At 34.0% G+C, this 17630-nt stretch overlaps 1 protein-coding gene across 2 annotated transcripts in view; it reads right to left on the bottom strand.

Annotated features, from left to right (window-relative positions):
* The window catches only part of GABA-B-R3 (gamma-aminobutyric acid type B receptor subunit 3), a 66863-nt gene extending 51083 nt beyond the window's left edge, over positions 1-15780 (bottom strand). For both annotated transcript variants that reach the window (XM_029303497.2, XM_029303498.2), the window contains exons 1-2: positions 14689-15780; positions 6089-8334 (exon numbers count right to left, since the gene is read on the bottom strand). In XM_029303497.2, coding sequence (XP_029159330.1) covers positions 6089-8281 — 2193 coding nt within the window. In that variant the 5' untranslated portion in view covers positions 8282-8334; positions 14689-15780. The remainder of the gene's footprint in view (positions 1-6088; positions 8335-14688) is intronic.
* Between the last annotated feature and the right edge of the window lie 1850 nt (positions 15781-17630).

The raw sequence follows: 17630 nt of genomic DNA on the forward strand, positions 1-17630 counted from the left end.
TTTGTTTAATTAATAATTAATATATGATTCGAGAAAAACAATATATTCCGTGTATATATATATATATATTTCATTAGTAGATAAAATATTTTGGCAATGAATTAACTGTGTTTGGTCTTGACAACGTATAGCGCTATTGCTTACATGGTACGACCTCGTCATTATTCGCTCGACGATATTCGAGCAGTAAAGTTGTGTTACGAGATGATACATATACTTTGTATATTATCCAATTGTATTCCGTGAAATTATTTATTATTTCAAATTAAAATAAAAGCAACAAAAGAATAAGAATTCTAAATTATAACATCTTTTCATAAAAATTATTTTGGAAAATATAAAATCATTTAATTACGATTTGTACGATGGCAACAATAATTTCTATAACAATGCTTAGCGTTAAATATATTTCCGAGCTTTACATTTTTCGCATATCTAAATGTAATTTGTCATTCGGATTAAGCTCGTGTAATAAAATACAAATTGTAAAATTTATTGAAGTAATTAAAATAAACGTATGAAAGTAATGAAAAATGGTCATATATAAATCGTTTATTAATTAATAGCTTAATAAATCGTTTAATTAATAATTTGAAATTAAAAAAAACGGAATATTCCGCATGAATTTATTCTGTATTGCGTTATAATATTTCGTGGCAAAATAAATTAATTTACCTTACATTTCGCGTTCATGTTCTTACAATATATAATATACTACTTTATCGCAAGATCGTTCGATCAAAATATGTCATGTAAATATATCTATCTTGTCTTGTAAATCTACTTATCGTCAAATACTATAACTCACGAATATATATCTTCAGTTTTAACTTGTACATTTATTCACTTATATTAAAATGTGACACGTAATGTAATATATAATTTCTTTCTTTAGTTATAAAATAAATAATATATGTAATATATCCAATAAATTATACATTTTATTACAAAATTATATAACTCTTCCAACCTTGTCGTTTGATAGGAGAGCTTAATATCTAAAAGGTTTATTAAGAGGTTTATGAAGAAGAAACTAACGATAAGTACTCAAATGATTCGTAATAATGCTGCTAAAAGCTTGTCACCAATCGCAAATAAGTCATATGTAAAGAGTGTATTTAATGCGTTAAGCGCGCCAACCATTAATGCATCAATTTTATATGCGTCGCGAATAATTACTCGCGTGATATTTCGATTTCCGCTTTAACAAGCGGTCAGGCTATAGAATTGAAAATTCGATCGATTGCCCGATAAGGACAGAGTGAGATTATCTTCGTTTAATTTCGTCCCGTCTCTTGTCTCATGCACCATATGGTGTGTCTATATCATATCTTCATATGTATCACGACCCTTCTTTTTTCCTATATATATATTTTGAAGACATATATGTACTCTGAGACCATATATGTACAAGAGTATATATGTATGTCTCTCTCGAGGTGAAAAAACGGTGCCATTAAAAGTATTGCGCTAGTTAGTCGACGGATTTTAACGACTCTGACAATCTGATAGAAGAAAGAGGCCTAGAAAGGCCTAGAATGCCAATCCTGAAACAATCTTAATGTAATTTATTATTAATTGTTCATTAGTTGTTATATAAATAATGTACAAGCATTAATAATTTAATTCATTTACTTGAGTGATTTAAGCAAGAGAGCATTAAAGAGAAATATTTTTAAATTAATCTTACTTTATGAATTCTGTAAAAGTTTCTATTTAAAAGAAAAATCGTCTTAAAAGTTATAATTTAAAAAAATATTTTATATAATTGCTTAGTGTTACTATATATGCATTGCATCGAAGATTTAGTTTGTACAATAATTTTTAAAAAATATTAATTATCTTAATCAAAGCTAATTTGGATTTTATATTTGTGTGTTACAGATCAACGTAGCTTCAATGTCAACTCCGCTGCTGCGCATCAGTCGGTGAGTGATAAACTTTTGTTTTATTTTGACGCAACGGATTTGTAGAGATTTATAGATGTAGATAGATCCTTAAAATGGATGGACTAGAACAGATTAGGCTATATATTTTATTCTAAAAAATGTAGGAAGTATTGTATATTTTATTTATATAATAAATTTTACTTAATTTATTTGATAAAAAATACACTAATAATTATTAATTGTGTATATACCTAATTATCAACTGTATGAAAATAATTATGGTAATTATATAAATGACTTATAATGCATTCTAATTTCTTTAGTCTGTCCATTCATTTTAAAATATACAATATTTTTATATATTATATAAAAAATTATTCTTATAACAAAAACTACTACAAAGATAGTAATATTAATACGAGATGTATAAAATGTACTTAATGAATAGAATAACTTAATATTAAATATTGATATAAAATTGTATATAGAGTCAAATATAAGAACATAAAAAGTTTTAATTTATAGCATTCTCGCACTGATTGTATGGAAATACTGTAAATTTCTTATCTCTCCGATCTCGCATCATTTATTATGAATGTCTCACTCTCTGATACGCTTTTGATCGTAGTGAGATTACATACAGCAAGGATTACGGGTAATGCGAATATGGGTTTTACATGGACAAATATGATTTTGTGATTCACGGTTTGCGGTAGCAAAATTTGTCTGTTTCTCATATAATTTTATATTCATGTCGTATAATTTAACTCTGAATATTTGCGAGACACGATCCATTTTCTGATTCGAGCGATTGATTTTCTGCATAATATTTAATCTTTTATAAATTTAAAAAAATTTTACGAACTAATTTTATTAATTGATATTTATAAGAGATGCATAAGGTATCTTTGATAGCATCCGAAAGCATTTATGTAATGTAAATTTATGAAGCTTTAAAAGAATAATTTATCTGCGCGTTTGTACATGGTTATTAATCATCAAGGATTAAAATGAGGAAAAAAATGAGCAGTTAATTTTTTTAATTTTTTACAGTTTGTAAATTACGATTGCCCCCCTTGCTTAAAAATATACAATAATCAAAATGCATAGTATGTACAATTCATAAACTTATTATGTACATATACATATCTGTGTGTAAAATTTTGATTTGCATAACACTATGGAATCTATTGAAGCTGAATAGAAATAACTACATATATTAGCATTGCTCCGCTTAAGTGAACGTATATGTGAAACTATTTAGGATTTCCGTCACGGAGGTGCACCACAGTGAAAACTTTCAAGTGTATAGCAATCATTTCGACGCTTTGCCTTCATTCCCTGAATAGGAAACAAAACATTGGTTTAATCGTGCCGCGTTCGTGACCACACCGCAATTCGTTGCCACCATTCTCTTTTAGGGTAAACACAGGGTCAGTTTGTTTCCGTAAGCAACATTCGGTATGCATGCGCGAACACTCGCCAATTTACTATCCGCCTGTATTTGAGGTAGCCGTCAGAGCGTGAAATGCGCCAGAACGATTAGCGAGACTTTCATTATCGTAAATGAGATTTCTCTTTTATCCAAAAAACCAATTGCAATAAATTTTCACATCGCAGGCCTCATTTTCCGTGCAAGATAAGTTTCAAAATCAAACAAATAAGATCTAATCTTGTGGACATTTCGTATATTAGAATAATCTTAAAATATTTGAGCGATGAAGAGATATGTACGTGAAATTGACAGGATTCATAAAAGTTCTGCAAATATTTTTCTTGAGAAATTCGTTTGTAGAGAGTAAGAAGTGCCTGACGAGAAAAATTGCGTGTGTCAGAGCGACATCGCGAGAATCAGAACTCTCACGTGTTAACTTTAACATGTTTTTATTGACGCACTTACTGTAAAAAAATGTAAATTATAATAGATACGAGAAACTAACGGAGAAAATTGAAAAAAAAAATTCTACTTAACAATTCCACTTTGTTATTACCACAAAAATAGCGTCATATGCACATATATACATTATATTAATAATGTAAAAGATAATTTTAATTGAATATATTCTCATTTAGCATATCTATATACGGATTAACGCGTGCAAAGTCTCGCAAAATCGACAAAGCAAAATTTTATTATTAATTTCCTACATTTTTTTATCATTCGCCAAAATACGCAGAATATATTTATATATGTTACCGTGTTTTTCATGTTACGTTATTGTGTTTCTTTTTAAACAAAATTTTTTGACGCAATCGAATGTGTAATCGAAGGACGAGGCGCGCGCACGAGAACCAATCGACATTATTAAATTTCAAAGCGCAACCTGACAAGCATTACGAAGAGTATTTCGTATGCACTAGGAGCATTGCAAACTGTGTTGGAACGCATATGGTATGGTAGTTAGGCCGCACTGTCAGAAGATGTTCAAAGCTGTTTCGAAGCAAGGCATTTGACAGCGGTTTCGGTTTATCACCGAAAGACCAATGTGACATTGTTACACTACGGGGAATTTACCTCTATAGAGATCAGGAATAACTTGAGAGGCTGGATAATATGCTCAACCATTTTTAAATCATACATCGGAGAGTTTGATTGAGCTCTTCTATCTAAGAAGTTCTCAAGAAGCAAGATAGACTGTCAGTACTTCTCAACGCGACCTCGTTTCATACCCTTTCCTTATATGTCTTATATTATGCAAATCTTCATGAGATTTCCCTATATTGCATATTACACGGTATTTTCGTCAAAGTAAACGTGCGTAAAGTTGTTGCATATCTCATCGTACGTTTCGCTCGAACACATATAATACGCAACGCCTTGCGAACACACAACCGCGAAACTATTTTTCACGGATTATAACAGCATATGTGCGAAGCAAATAAAAATTCTCCATGCGCAGTATTTTTACCGAGCAAACTTTCCAATTAAATCCGTTCGAGATTTCAGTGATTTCTCGGTCGCTACCTTACCGGTCTAATTACCAAAAGAATGATGTAATTTAGGCAGCGATGTAGAAAAGCTTGATCCGCCGTCGAGTATATACCCTATATATATATAGCTTAATCTATATTCTCGCAGGTTTTGCCAGCAGAGAAAGAAATAATTTTACTGAAATTACGATTGCTTTTCCCTCTTCTCTCGCCCTCCTTCTCTCTTTTTTTATCTCTCTCTCTTTTTTGTAAGTTTAACGTCGTTTATGTAACGAGGCAACTGATATTATTTAGGTGCCATTATCCAGCTACATTTCTCAATTTCGGGCGATGCGCGCGTACTATTTCTAAAACGTTTAAGCGATGCGAGAAGATGCGGGTACGGACAGAAAGTTGCTACAAATAAGAACTATATATAATATATAAATTTCGAACTGAAAGTTTCGAAAATTTTGGACGTTTAATGAAAAAAAATCTGAGAATTTTAATTCCAACTTTTTCGTTTATTTTTATTATTTAATAAGGAAATCATATAATATTTCGCGCACATCTTGCCCCACTAATGTAATAACTGTACGTACAATATATATTTAGTGAGAAAGACAGTTATAAACTCTCGTACCTCTATTTATAGTAAAGTAAAGATATTTTCTACAATAAGGAAGAATAAATATAACGCGATAGTCAGTCTCTGTGATATTCTATAATTTATAAGTATTTGTACATTACACGATGTCACTTTAATATCACTAACTGATGAGAAATAATAGATTTGAATAATCAATATTTTCAATATTTGCTGGAAAAAAGCAATTTATGCGGAATAATGTTAAGCTGATAATTCGTTGATTTATATAAGTCAGATTGTGTTCCAATAATTTCTTGCTACTGGGATTTAAGACAGACAGGATTTAATACAATCTCACGGATTACAATCTGCACATGTATTGGTAATCGGACACGGAAATCAATTGTGAATGAGAACGGTGACTGTGCACAAATGCGGGATTGTTTCGAAGAAAAATCGACGAAATATGTTTCTATCAATTGGTTTCTGTATTATATCATTTTTTCTCACATACATATATTATATATATATATATATTTTTTTTTTTTATTATCGATTTATCAAAACCGAGCAACATTTGCAAAAGAAGCGATTATTCCAATTATTTCTTTCGTTATTAAAAGGAAAAATATTTTTTAGCGCTAAATGTTCAATGACAATTCTGTTGGACAACGTTTACTTTACTAATTGGCTAACTCACCTTCGTATCATTGTAAATAAGTCGTAGACGGAAGCGTTTCAACACATCCGACTCGTTGACACGTTCAACCGCCAATTTGGCCGCTTGAAGCTCGCAGGATCCTTCCGGCCTCTGCGCCGCACCGCGTGTCATCTCGAAGAGACCTAGGATGGTTATATTTGTCTTCTCTATCGGTCTTGTACTTTCACGTCTTGGCACTGTCACATCGATCTCCACCCTTCCGTCGAATTCGTCCGTATCCCTCTTCGTCACGTTCTCGAAGTCGCCGTATACGATGTTTGGAGTCACCGCAAGTTTTTCGGAGCTCGACTTTACGTCCGAAAAACTCGAACGCCACGACTCGTCGAAGGTGTCATTTTGCTTGTCATTCTCCTCGATCGCCTCTTCCTCGTTTATCTCGACGACGTTCTCAGAACTATCATCTGTTTTGCGATGAAGCACGTCTCGACTGGGACTCTTCGGTAGATCGAGAAGCACCGTACTCGGATACCATGTGGATGTTTCTTCGAGTATATCCTCCTTGTGCGGGCCAAAGTGTCGCCTGTCAAACTTTTCAATCTGCGGCAGTTCTGCGGACGACTTATGATTGATTTTCACGGGGAATTTCTGAGAACCCTCGAAGCCTGTGAAAGGTGCTTCGCTGTCGACGACGTTGATATCGGTATCGTTATCGCTGACAGATATCGCCGATACGTCGTCGACTCGCGCGAAATAACCCTCATCTTCCCGATTGTCATTCAACTCCTTCGCTCTGCCGTATTTTCTCATTCTAAATACCGGGGCATTATCGTTATTGCTCGATTCGGAGCACGCGCTATCGCGACAATTTACGATAGTCGAAATTTCTGTCGCATCACCGGTATCCATGTTGATCTCGGTTCGATTCTCAATTTCCGAAATTTCGTCCATCTTGACTCGTCGGTTCTCGATGGAAGTGGCGTCGACATCGAAGTTAGGAGCAACCGTATTAATCGCGATTGTAGCAACGTATGGATTGTACGAGTTTGAAGACTCATTAGCAACGTTGAAGTTGTCGCTGAGGAGGTAATTAGCCGTGCTCTCAGATTTACTTGTACCGCGGCTTCGATTATCATGAGCGTAGATATTGCGGTCGTCCAAATGAGTTCGCTTCGTGCCTTCAAAATCGACAGTCTTGCGATTACTTCGATGATCCATTACCGAATCGTCACCGAAGCGTTGATTTGTCGCAACGTCAATATCGCCCTCGTTCGCTCGACTTAAGGTCTCACTCTCGCCCGAATCTCGCTGAACTGTGAAATCGCTCATGCGTTCACTCGCGCGATTAACGGGCGTTTCAACGAATAAATTATCCGTGTTTAGATCCGTTCGCTTCGCTCCATCGAGATCGACTTCATTACGATCTCGTCGACTTCTCGTCGGTATTGCCAAGTGATTGACACTTGAAGCCTCGCGCAAATGCAACTGATCGATCGGAGCCCCGATTACTGTACCCTCCGTATTGCGATTGTGAACAGAGCTCTCTGGTAAATTGCCGACACTTTGATGAGGTCCACCTAAAATCGCCAAACTTGCATCATTATCGCTATCTTGATCGTCCTGAAATTGCATTTCGCCCTCATTTGCCGAGGAGTAAGGAGCAGCTTGGAACGTCGGCAGGCCACCTTGCTTCCTGATCAGATTATGCAACCGGTTCTTCGCAGTTTTCTTTCTTTGCTTCATATTTTTTAAATCAATTCCGCTGCTAACTTGCAGATTTTTCACAGGCTCGTTAAATTTCCATTTCAAATAATTATTAGTCGTAGATTCAGAATAAACTTGATTATTAATGATGATGTTTACAAGAGTACCATAATCGTACATTCGTTTTCTTACTGTCGGGTCGCGATTGAGTTGGATTTTAAGTAACTCACTGGCCACGTTGTCATTACCAATCATACTCGAAACTTGGGTGTCGCGTTGCATCCATTTCGAGATCACTCTAGGAGCCTCGAGATTGCTCTGCTCCATGTATATTCTTGCCTCAGCTTGGTAGGGAAGCGCGCTCGGGTCACGGCTCTGGGGCCTCGTCTTCTCGTCGCACGATAAGACTGTGCGAAGAGAGATAAGGCCGAGAAGGAGGAGGGTCAGGCAATGGCGCGCGTGGAGGGCTCCGGAGGAAGAGAACAACAGGAGGAGACGAGAGAAATGCCGCCGCGTGTGGACGCGCGTCATAATCAGTCGTCGATTCTGTGACGACTCGAGGCGCTCTTCCGGTTTCTTCTCATCTGCAAAAAAAGATATTCTGCCGTGAATTCAATCTGAATTGTGAAATTTGCAGATGTCAAATTAATGCATATTTTATGTATATGATAATATACGTTATGTATAAATAATTGAAAACAAAGAGCTTTTCGCGAACATTATCTTGATTGAATTAATATAGAGTTGCATTCATGATATATTTAATAATATAAATTATATATATAAATAATAATAATAATATAAATTGCACATAATGTATGTTATATATACATTGTTGTGAATGTTATTAAACGTGTCAGAGAGAAGTTTTTCATGAATGCACATATAATATATCGATATCGAATTTGATAGGTATTATTAAATTCTTTTTAATCTATCGATCGGAAAAGTACTTGCAAATAAGTCAGATAATTCGTACAGACAACAAACTTTTCGAGCAAAACTATTTGAACCTTTCTCTATTTGTAGGTAAAAAGTTTATTTACTTGCATTATATGTAGACCTTTTACCTTTCTAAGCATCTCGACGTCAGAAGCTTCTCTCGTAGTATCTCAAGCAAAGGAAAGTTTTTTTTATATCGAAAAGCTCTTTATCTTTAATCTGCACACAGAAACTCATTTAAGACTTGTTTTTGCAAAGAATTGAATGCACGTATACGCTCTAATTAATTATAATTTACAACTATTATCTGCCTGTAGGAATTGTAACAAAGCTTGCTCGTATAATTGGAAAATAGAATAATAATCTGCTAATGGAAATATATTCATATATATATAAATACCCCCGACCGGTTAACTCGATATCACGCTTGAGAGATTCGACGTTCTCAATTTCAAATAATAGGCTTACGAAAATGAAATAATTTCATTAAATTGGCGGGACACAAGCACAATGAAATTTAGATAGAGATATCACGTTAAGGGAAATATAACTGCGACAAATGTATATTTAGAAGTCTCTTTAATGTCTTCGCCAATTATACTAAGAATTTAAGGTTCGTCGTATCATTTCGTTAATCTCGTTTTTTTATGAGTCTTGCATAGGAAAACGTTCACAGTATATAATATGTAAATTCAATGATATTTTTTAAAGTGCATGAGTGAAACTTGCTTTCATTAGCATAAAAATTTTAAAACCAATTATTTTTATTACTGATGTAATATCGCCTTTTATGGCATATCCATAATATACATAATAAGAAAAAAGCAGCTTCTCTCTTTTCCTCTTTTTTTTAATAATCATCGCGGATAGCAGATTGTCTCGAATATCTAACAATGTACGAAGTACATTTGAGAATATCCTACAATCCTACGAGAAGTAATATTGCGAAAGAAAAACGATCAGACTAATCTCTGTCGCAGTAATCTGATTTTCATCGACAGGTAATGGGGTTTCAAACGAGATTAGAGAAAAGTCTTCAGGCTGAGCGCGTTTAAATCGTTATCTACGTCGTTATTACGCAGACGAGATGGCTTGCGAAAAGTTGTAAAATCTATATCTCCGAACCATACAAATGCTAGAGATGGACCCTTTTTTACCCGAACGAATACAAATTCTGCCAAATATACACATAGAAGGAATCAACATCTTTTACAATTTAGCGAAAAACCGATAAGGGTTATAGGTAAATGTCCGGCGGCATTTACTGGCCTTTGTCGCAGTCGAAAGATCCATTAAGACGTAATACAGTTATACGATAGTATCGCGCGCGCTAGTAACGCTGTTAACTCCAAACTCTGTTATGAAGGCGCACGAAATGTTTCGAAGCGCGGCGGATGCTGTAAAGTTTTTCTTTTTCACGTTAAGGGACGGCAAGAGCTCGAGAGCTACTAACACGAATATTAAGTCTTGTTACATTTAGTTGTGCTACATTCTTTTCATTCTAAATTAGAAGATTTCATAAACTACGCTGTCTTTTTTATCGAAGAAACGGGGTGGCTCATTTGTTGAAACACATACGTTTGTTCCCTAACTCAAAAACTTTGTCACGTAATTTACTTAATGCTATAGCGCAATGAGCGACGACAGTACGAGAATCGCAAAAGGTAGCTTAACGAGCTCGCTATTTTCATTCGCGCAATGAAATTGTTAACCTCGCTTAAATGTTTTAAATGCATATCATAACTTGACAAAACATTGGTATAACAAGGTGACTGCAATTAATTTTACGCATGTATTATTAAACTTCTAACAATTTGTACGTGTTACTTGTAATATGTTTCCTACTATAAAATAAAATTACATTTTATGCATATATATATATATGGTATATATATATATATATATATGTTTGTGTATGTATGTATGTATGTATATGTATGTATAAATCATTTTATTTTACAACAAAAATATATTTTATAAATGACACACACATATACATATCTGTACTACCAATAACATTGCAACTCTATATATAAATTTATGTGCATATCTTTAAAATATAAATATAAAAAATATAAAAGTATTTTGTTAAAAACTGAAAAAATTTTATTAATTTTATAAAAATAATTTCAAACTCGATCTATATATCATAACTGAGTTTCATTAAATTTCCATTAAATGCCTAGATTATATAGATAACTTTATATATTGTACATACATACATACACACATATATGTGTACATGCATATATATATATATATATATATATATATATATCGTATATATATATATATATATATATATATATATATATATATATATAATATCTGAAAGCTCGACATCGTATGTCAGAGTTCAAATGAAGTGTACATATGAATCAGTGACAGCAAATAAAAAGAATGATAAATGGTTAAAAAACATTAACGTCTAAAATGCCAACACAATAAAAAAAGAATATATTTCTTTTATAAATATATTTGTGTTCTACAATCACATATACAACACATATAGGGTTATTAACTTCCGTTGTGTGGATTTTATTATTTTTTCTCTCTCTCTCTAAATCTAAATAAAAATATCATTATAAAAATTCTCCATTAAATCAACTCAACTCTGTAAAAATAAACGAGATTATGTAAAGATGTATACAGCCTCAGCTAATCTATTACAAAATAATATATATGAAAATTTAATATATAGAAATGTATATGCAAACATTTTTATAGTAATGCTGTAAAAACTCATATATACTCATTTTTTTAGAATTTATACTTTAATCCATTTCAGCATCCTCTATAAAAACACAAATCCATTTAGTTGCGTTATTAATCATTATCAATATCTTTTCTTCCTATCGCTCTTTTTTTCCTTCCCTTTTTCTTTTCTATCTTATATAAATCACATAAAATTTATGAGGCACAATTTTGATTTGTATCATTATTTATTCCATCAGACAGAGTAAATCTTCTTCGCAATAAAACTGGTTTTATTTGAACGTTCTCGCGACAAGCGAAGGGTGGGACTCTCTAACATTTCCCTATTGACTTGCCAATTGACATAAGAACAAAAGACGCGAAACCTCGTATAAGGAGAGATATCCGTCGAATCTGACTCACAGTAAATTGCAGTCGCGCGTCCTTCGATGAAGGGTAGACGGGTGACTCAATTCGAATAGAGAGACAGCGAGTGATGTGTTATAGGGCAGATAGTTCTGATATTCCTATATGTCTATCCAACCGGAAGTTGGGAATACGTGAGGTGTGTCTGATTAAGAAATGTCTCGAATACCTCATGGTGTCCGCAATAACGGCGTCAAGAAGCCGCAAGCGATGTTGAATAAAGGCATACGAAATGAAAATTTTATTCTTATTGCACATTTGGTACAAATTATTCAAGATTTTAAATTCGACTTACATCAAATCTGAATATGGAAAAGAAACTTTTTTGCTAAAAATTTAATAAATATATTATTATTTAGAGAACTTGCTATGTCTGGTATTCAGAGTCCCTATAGGAATTTCTTCGAAATTATGTGTGGAAGTTCAATATTGGCTTCTGAAACACCTGGTTGCATTGAGGACTTACTATGATAAGCTATATCACCTATATAAGCAATGCGCTTAAATATTCAATACAATACATAATATATGAGCAAACTACAGTTTCTTTCTTTAAAAAATGTTAAGTCGAATATATATAATTACTCGAATATATCGAAGTGTTGAATTCTCTTTTCCTGCGATGCTGATTGGATGCTGGCGCGTTGCGATATATTCGGGGTTAGTGTAGGTGAGTTCGAGCGTTCTATTATGTACATAATTTGAATTTTCAAATTTCTATTATGTACATAATTTTAATTTATCAAATAAAAATTATATAATAGAAATTCGATGAATTAAAATTATGTATATAATAGAAATTTGAGAATTAAAGTCATGTACATAATTGAAATTCAGCAAATTAAAATTACGTACCCTCGCGGAGAAAAAGTTTGGTGCGCGCTTGTATCTAGTATATTATTAAAAATAAGATTACATCTTCTATATTATGAATTAACATTATAATTTTTTTAATATCTTTTATGTAATAATAACATTTTTTAAATTTATTATTGAGATTGATATATGTAATTTTATTGATATCATTAAAATATTTTTTTACAAAAATATGTTTCCATTACGATAAAATCGTTTAAGGCATTATTAAAGTGAATTGAGTAAAAGAAAACTTTTACAAAGGAACTGCATAAAAAAATTAGAAGGAGAGATCCAGATCTTTAAATTCAGAATTCTTTTCTTTTTAACGATTATGAAAGAAACATCTCATCAGATGTTATTCGTTTTAAATGATTACTTGATTAAGGATTTGAAAGAAATTCTATCTGTTTTACATCTATCAGTCTCAAAAGTATGGAATTATATTATTGACTTGCATTTATAATTTATTTAATTCTTCGTTAATTGATTGAGCTTTTAAATATAAGACTTGATTTCATAATCAAATTAAATTGTTTTTCAATTGAAAAATTTCTTTTAATCTTAACAATTAAATTAAAAATAAATGTTACCTAATATTTAATACGGGAATACTTTGACAGACTAGACTTGACAGTGTATTCTGATTTTGAAACTTCTCGACAGACAAATCCACGTCATATTCCAACGGGACAGACGTTGCACAGATAATAGACAAGTCCGACATAAGGTTCAGATTAAATTTGAGTTTACAGAAATTTCAAAGTGGGAAGTTAATTGATGGACAATCGTGTGGATTACATATTAAAACAGTTTTACTTGTTAATTTCACGTTTCATAATATTGTTTCGAGCTGATTGACATTTGTTTTAACATACGCTTTGTCATTTAAATCAGGAGAATTATTTTGATAGGTGAAAGTTCGCCAGAGGCGAGGAATTTTTCATCTTCAATTTTGTATTATTTTACTTTCATTTATAGATAATTGAATAATTTTATATGTTGAAATATCTTGCTATATTATTAACCGAATCATTGTTTATGAGAGACCAAACAATTTGCTTTAACCAATACGTCATAATCACATATACAATATTAATTCATTATTTTTGTATTAGTATAAAAATAGAAATGTAATAATAGAGAAAGTTGCTATCGGAAAAGTTCACGAAAACGAACACATTGAATTTCAATGTTTATCCTTCGCCAAGTTTGATCAGTTCGCATCAAAAGACTAAAGATATTGAGCTTCTTCAGCATCATGGCAGGATCATGCCAGCGGGGGTTTCGAGTGAGGAGCACATTTTCTCAAGCTGCGCACACGAAATTATATAAGGGAAAATGTAGAGAGTATAATGTGACCCCCTCAAGCTTGTTGATGATTTTAATTTCCCGCGGAAAGGAAATTGATATTGCCAAAAAAGTGATCTCAAGCGTGGAGCGTATAAACGCGTGGTCGTCTTTGCGACATACATATTTTAGCGATAAAATTACACGAGAAGCGTCAGCTCTCTTGATGTTATTATAAATGTACCAAGGAAGCAATACGTAAGTGCTTTTAAGAAATTACACTCGTTTGACACGTACATTTGTTCTATTGTCAAGATTATGCAATTATAAATTATTTTTCAAGTATAAAATACGTATAATTAAAATGAATTCTCTTTATGCGTCGCGTCGGTATGCATTATTAGTTGAAATATTAATGTAATTATATGATGTGCAACTGCAATGCAAAAATATTGTCGTATTCGCGATAGAAGAGTATATAGCAGCGATTATTAATATCATTGATCATCGAATTGCATACATTATCATCGAGAAAGGTCCTCGATGTATTATTTGCGATTAAAAGCGCATTCACTAGACGCGGAAAGGATTGCATGAAATACCGGGTATTTATAGCGTCACGAAACGGATAAAACGTAATGCTTCGGAGTTGTTAACATCGGCGCCGCGACCGCTTTAAGGTGCGCGCGCCTGAAAAGGTGTAATAAAGCGGGTAAGCACGCGAAAATTACCGTAAAGTTGTACGGCATTCCTCTCTAGGCCACATTTCTCTCGTGCACGGCTTTACCAGAAATTGATTCCGGCGAGGGAATCCTCCTGCAGGCGAGATCCTGCCTTGCGAAACTTTGTTGATTTTTATTTCGGCTCACCCGGTGCACTGTATTTTTTTTTTATTAGCGTTTCGAATTAGCATCAAACAGGCTGACACTTGGTCCTGCCATTAATCCCGCTGTCCTTCCGGTCCGGAAAAGTGTCACCGAGTTCTTTATCACAGCGCGTCCGATTTATGTATCGCACGACACATCCAATTTACGCATCGAACTGGGATATCCAATTCGAACTTTTGCCCTTTGATCTCAACTTGAGAACGGTTCCCTCTGATTCTACCAAGGCAGCAATTGTATATCTTGACACTTATCGACTGGTCTTGAACCGGATATTCTTCGAGCACTTCGCAAACACTAACGGAATAAAATTTTGTCCCGAGTGATTAAAGTAACGTAATCAACTTGCGATGATGGCAACATCGTTAAATAAATATCTTCAAGATATATATATATATATATGTGTAAGATTTTTGCAGGTATAACATTCTCCGAATATATAACGCAAAATTGACAGACCACGAATATCTTCCACGAATAATCTTTAATTAATTGTCTTGTTCACGAGTCGCATCGTTCAATTAGCGACGTCGGATCACAGCTAATCGTTTTAGTCTCGACGAAGTAATTCGTATTGCACTGACGATACTATTTTCGGAAAAGTTATTAATGCAGAGCCGCAATTCCCCACGCTCAATTTGCCGGGTAAATTAATGGAACGATGCATCATGTCCCTGGAGCCTATTCCAAACATAACGCGTACACTTCCGTCCAAATTGCTACCCTATGTTTATTGCTTTTTTTCCTCTCCTTTTTCTGTCTTTTTCTCTCTCTCTCGCAGCGAAACGCGAGAAATGCAAGCGCGGATGACAATGTCTGGGTGTTTTTTTTTTTTTTTCGACAAATTGCTCGCGTTTCCTGATGCGTAGACTATCTCGATGTACCGTTTCTCTCGATCGGAGCGGGATGCATCGCAAAAGAGCAACCGCGTCGCGTGGTGGCGGTTCGCGCACTGTTACCCCGTGATATTCGCCAACCCTCGTCTACCAGGAGGAGTTTTAGAGCGGCCGTATCGGTAATGCGCAGTCGCTCGTGCTTCCTACAACCCCTAACGTTCGGATACGCGAGAGAAAAGTCTCTCTCGGCCCCTCGTGCGGTGCGGAGATATCTGTGCATGGATCCTCGATCCTCCTTTCAATCTCTCGTTCGTGAAACTCCAGTCGTGAACGATGCGCGAACATAATGACACGAGCATATACGGTGCCATATGCGTCGCCTCTTGCGCGAGAAAGTTCCTTTGAAAGTCGAGCGGGATGAATTTTTTCCCTCAATGTCCTTACGGAGCTTTCGAAACTGGAAATTGTGCTTTCGCGAGCGCGTTGTTTATATATTCTCCGGCGAAAGGAGAAATAATTAATGTGATTAATTATAGATTGTAAATGATATTTTATGCATGTAGACATTAATAAACTTAGTAATTTATAAAGTTATATAATATACAGTAATCATTCCTCATTTATATATTAATCGTACAATATTACAAAGCAGCATAAAATAGTAGTTGTTTATTCGGAACTCTGACGTTTATTATATATAACAGAAACATAAACATCTGAAACTACATTAAAACTTAGACTCCTTTAGCATCCTCTTTAATTAATTAGCCAAATTCTTAATCAATGCCAAGAGTAGATAAAGTGAATAAGATTGTATTAGAAGGAAGGAGAGGAAGGGAGGTTGTGTACATTAATATCATTTACTATTCTCAGTAGGATCTTCCTCGGTATTTTCATGCTCAAAGTTAGAGTGACTCCCTAATTGTTTCAATGGAACTCTTCAATTACTATGGCCATCTTGAAAGCTTTTCCTCTTAATCTCATGGTGATTAAGTCGGTCCCGGTATAGTTATCCGAGTAATGAAAAGTGACCTCTACGAAAATTCTAGATGGCAGTTGGAGATGGCTTAAAGCCATAAACTACGGTGGACGAAAATCAATTAAGAAAATAATGAACCTCGTTCTCGACGGACCACGTTTGTCTACGACGTCATAAAATATGTCAATCGTCATTCTATATACGGCTTTAGCGATAGTTTATGTATTCGTCGTATGACTGCGAGTCCCATAAACCTCGTTCGAAGTTTGAAGGACGATAAGAATGCAGCGATGTTTCACGCTGCAAGTTTCGCTCCCACTTCATTCTTCGAATAATTTACTTGTAGCCAGGAAGTAAACTGCCATGAGGCCTCTCTCTCTCTTTCTCTCTTTATCTCTCCCTTTGCTAGGGACGCATTCATCTAATCTCGCAAAAATGAGCCGTGGGAGTTAGATTGTTCCTGTATTTCACTCGCAGCCATACTTTCCATAACTGAAGTTTTCAATTGACTTCGAGCGACAAACAATGGAAGACTTTCCGTTGATTGTCCTTGAACATGCAGTTTGCCGCAATCAACGCGGATGCAGTTTCTGTTTAATGAGCAAACGAAACCGCCGGTGTGCTCAGATGTTATAAAGGCTTTTGACCTTTTAAATTGTTCAAATTTAATGAAACTTTTATAGTTCAAGCTGCATCAATATTCTACATGTTAGTAATTTCAATAATTAATGTCGGAAGTTGCAACTAACAATAAGTGTTTTACAGCAATTTTTTTATAACTCTTACAAAATTTTAAAATAAAATAAAAACTACAAAGAAGGGAAATATCTAAAAATAGATGCAATTTATTATTATTATTTTTTTAAATAAAAGTTTGCAATGCAAATGACAAACTATTAAAACAGCTGTAATACAACAATAAATCGACAACAACTCCTTTAGACCCAAAATTCAAATTGAAATTTTCTAGATAC

This window comes from Nylanderia fulva, unplaced genomic scaffold, assembly GCF_048542155.1.
Source record: "Nylanderia fulva isolate GAGA-0341 unplaced genomic scaffold, ASM4854215v1 Scaffold27, whole genome shotgun sequence".
Taxonomy (NCBI): Eukaryota; Metazoa; Arthropoda; class Insecta; order Hymenoptera; family Formicidae; genus Nylanderia; species Nylanderia fulva.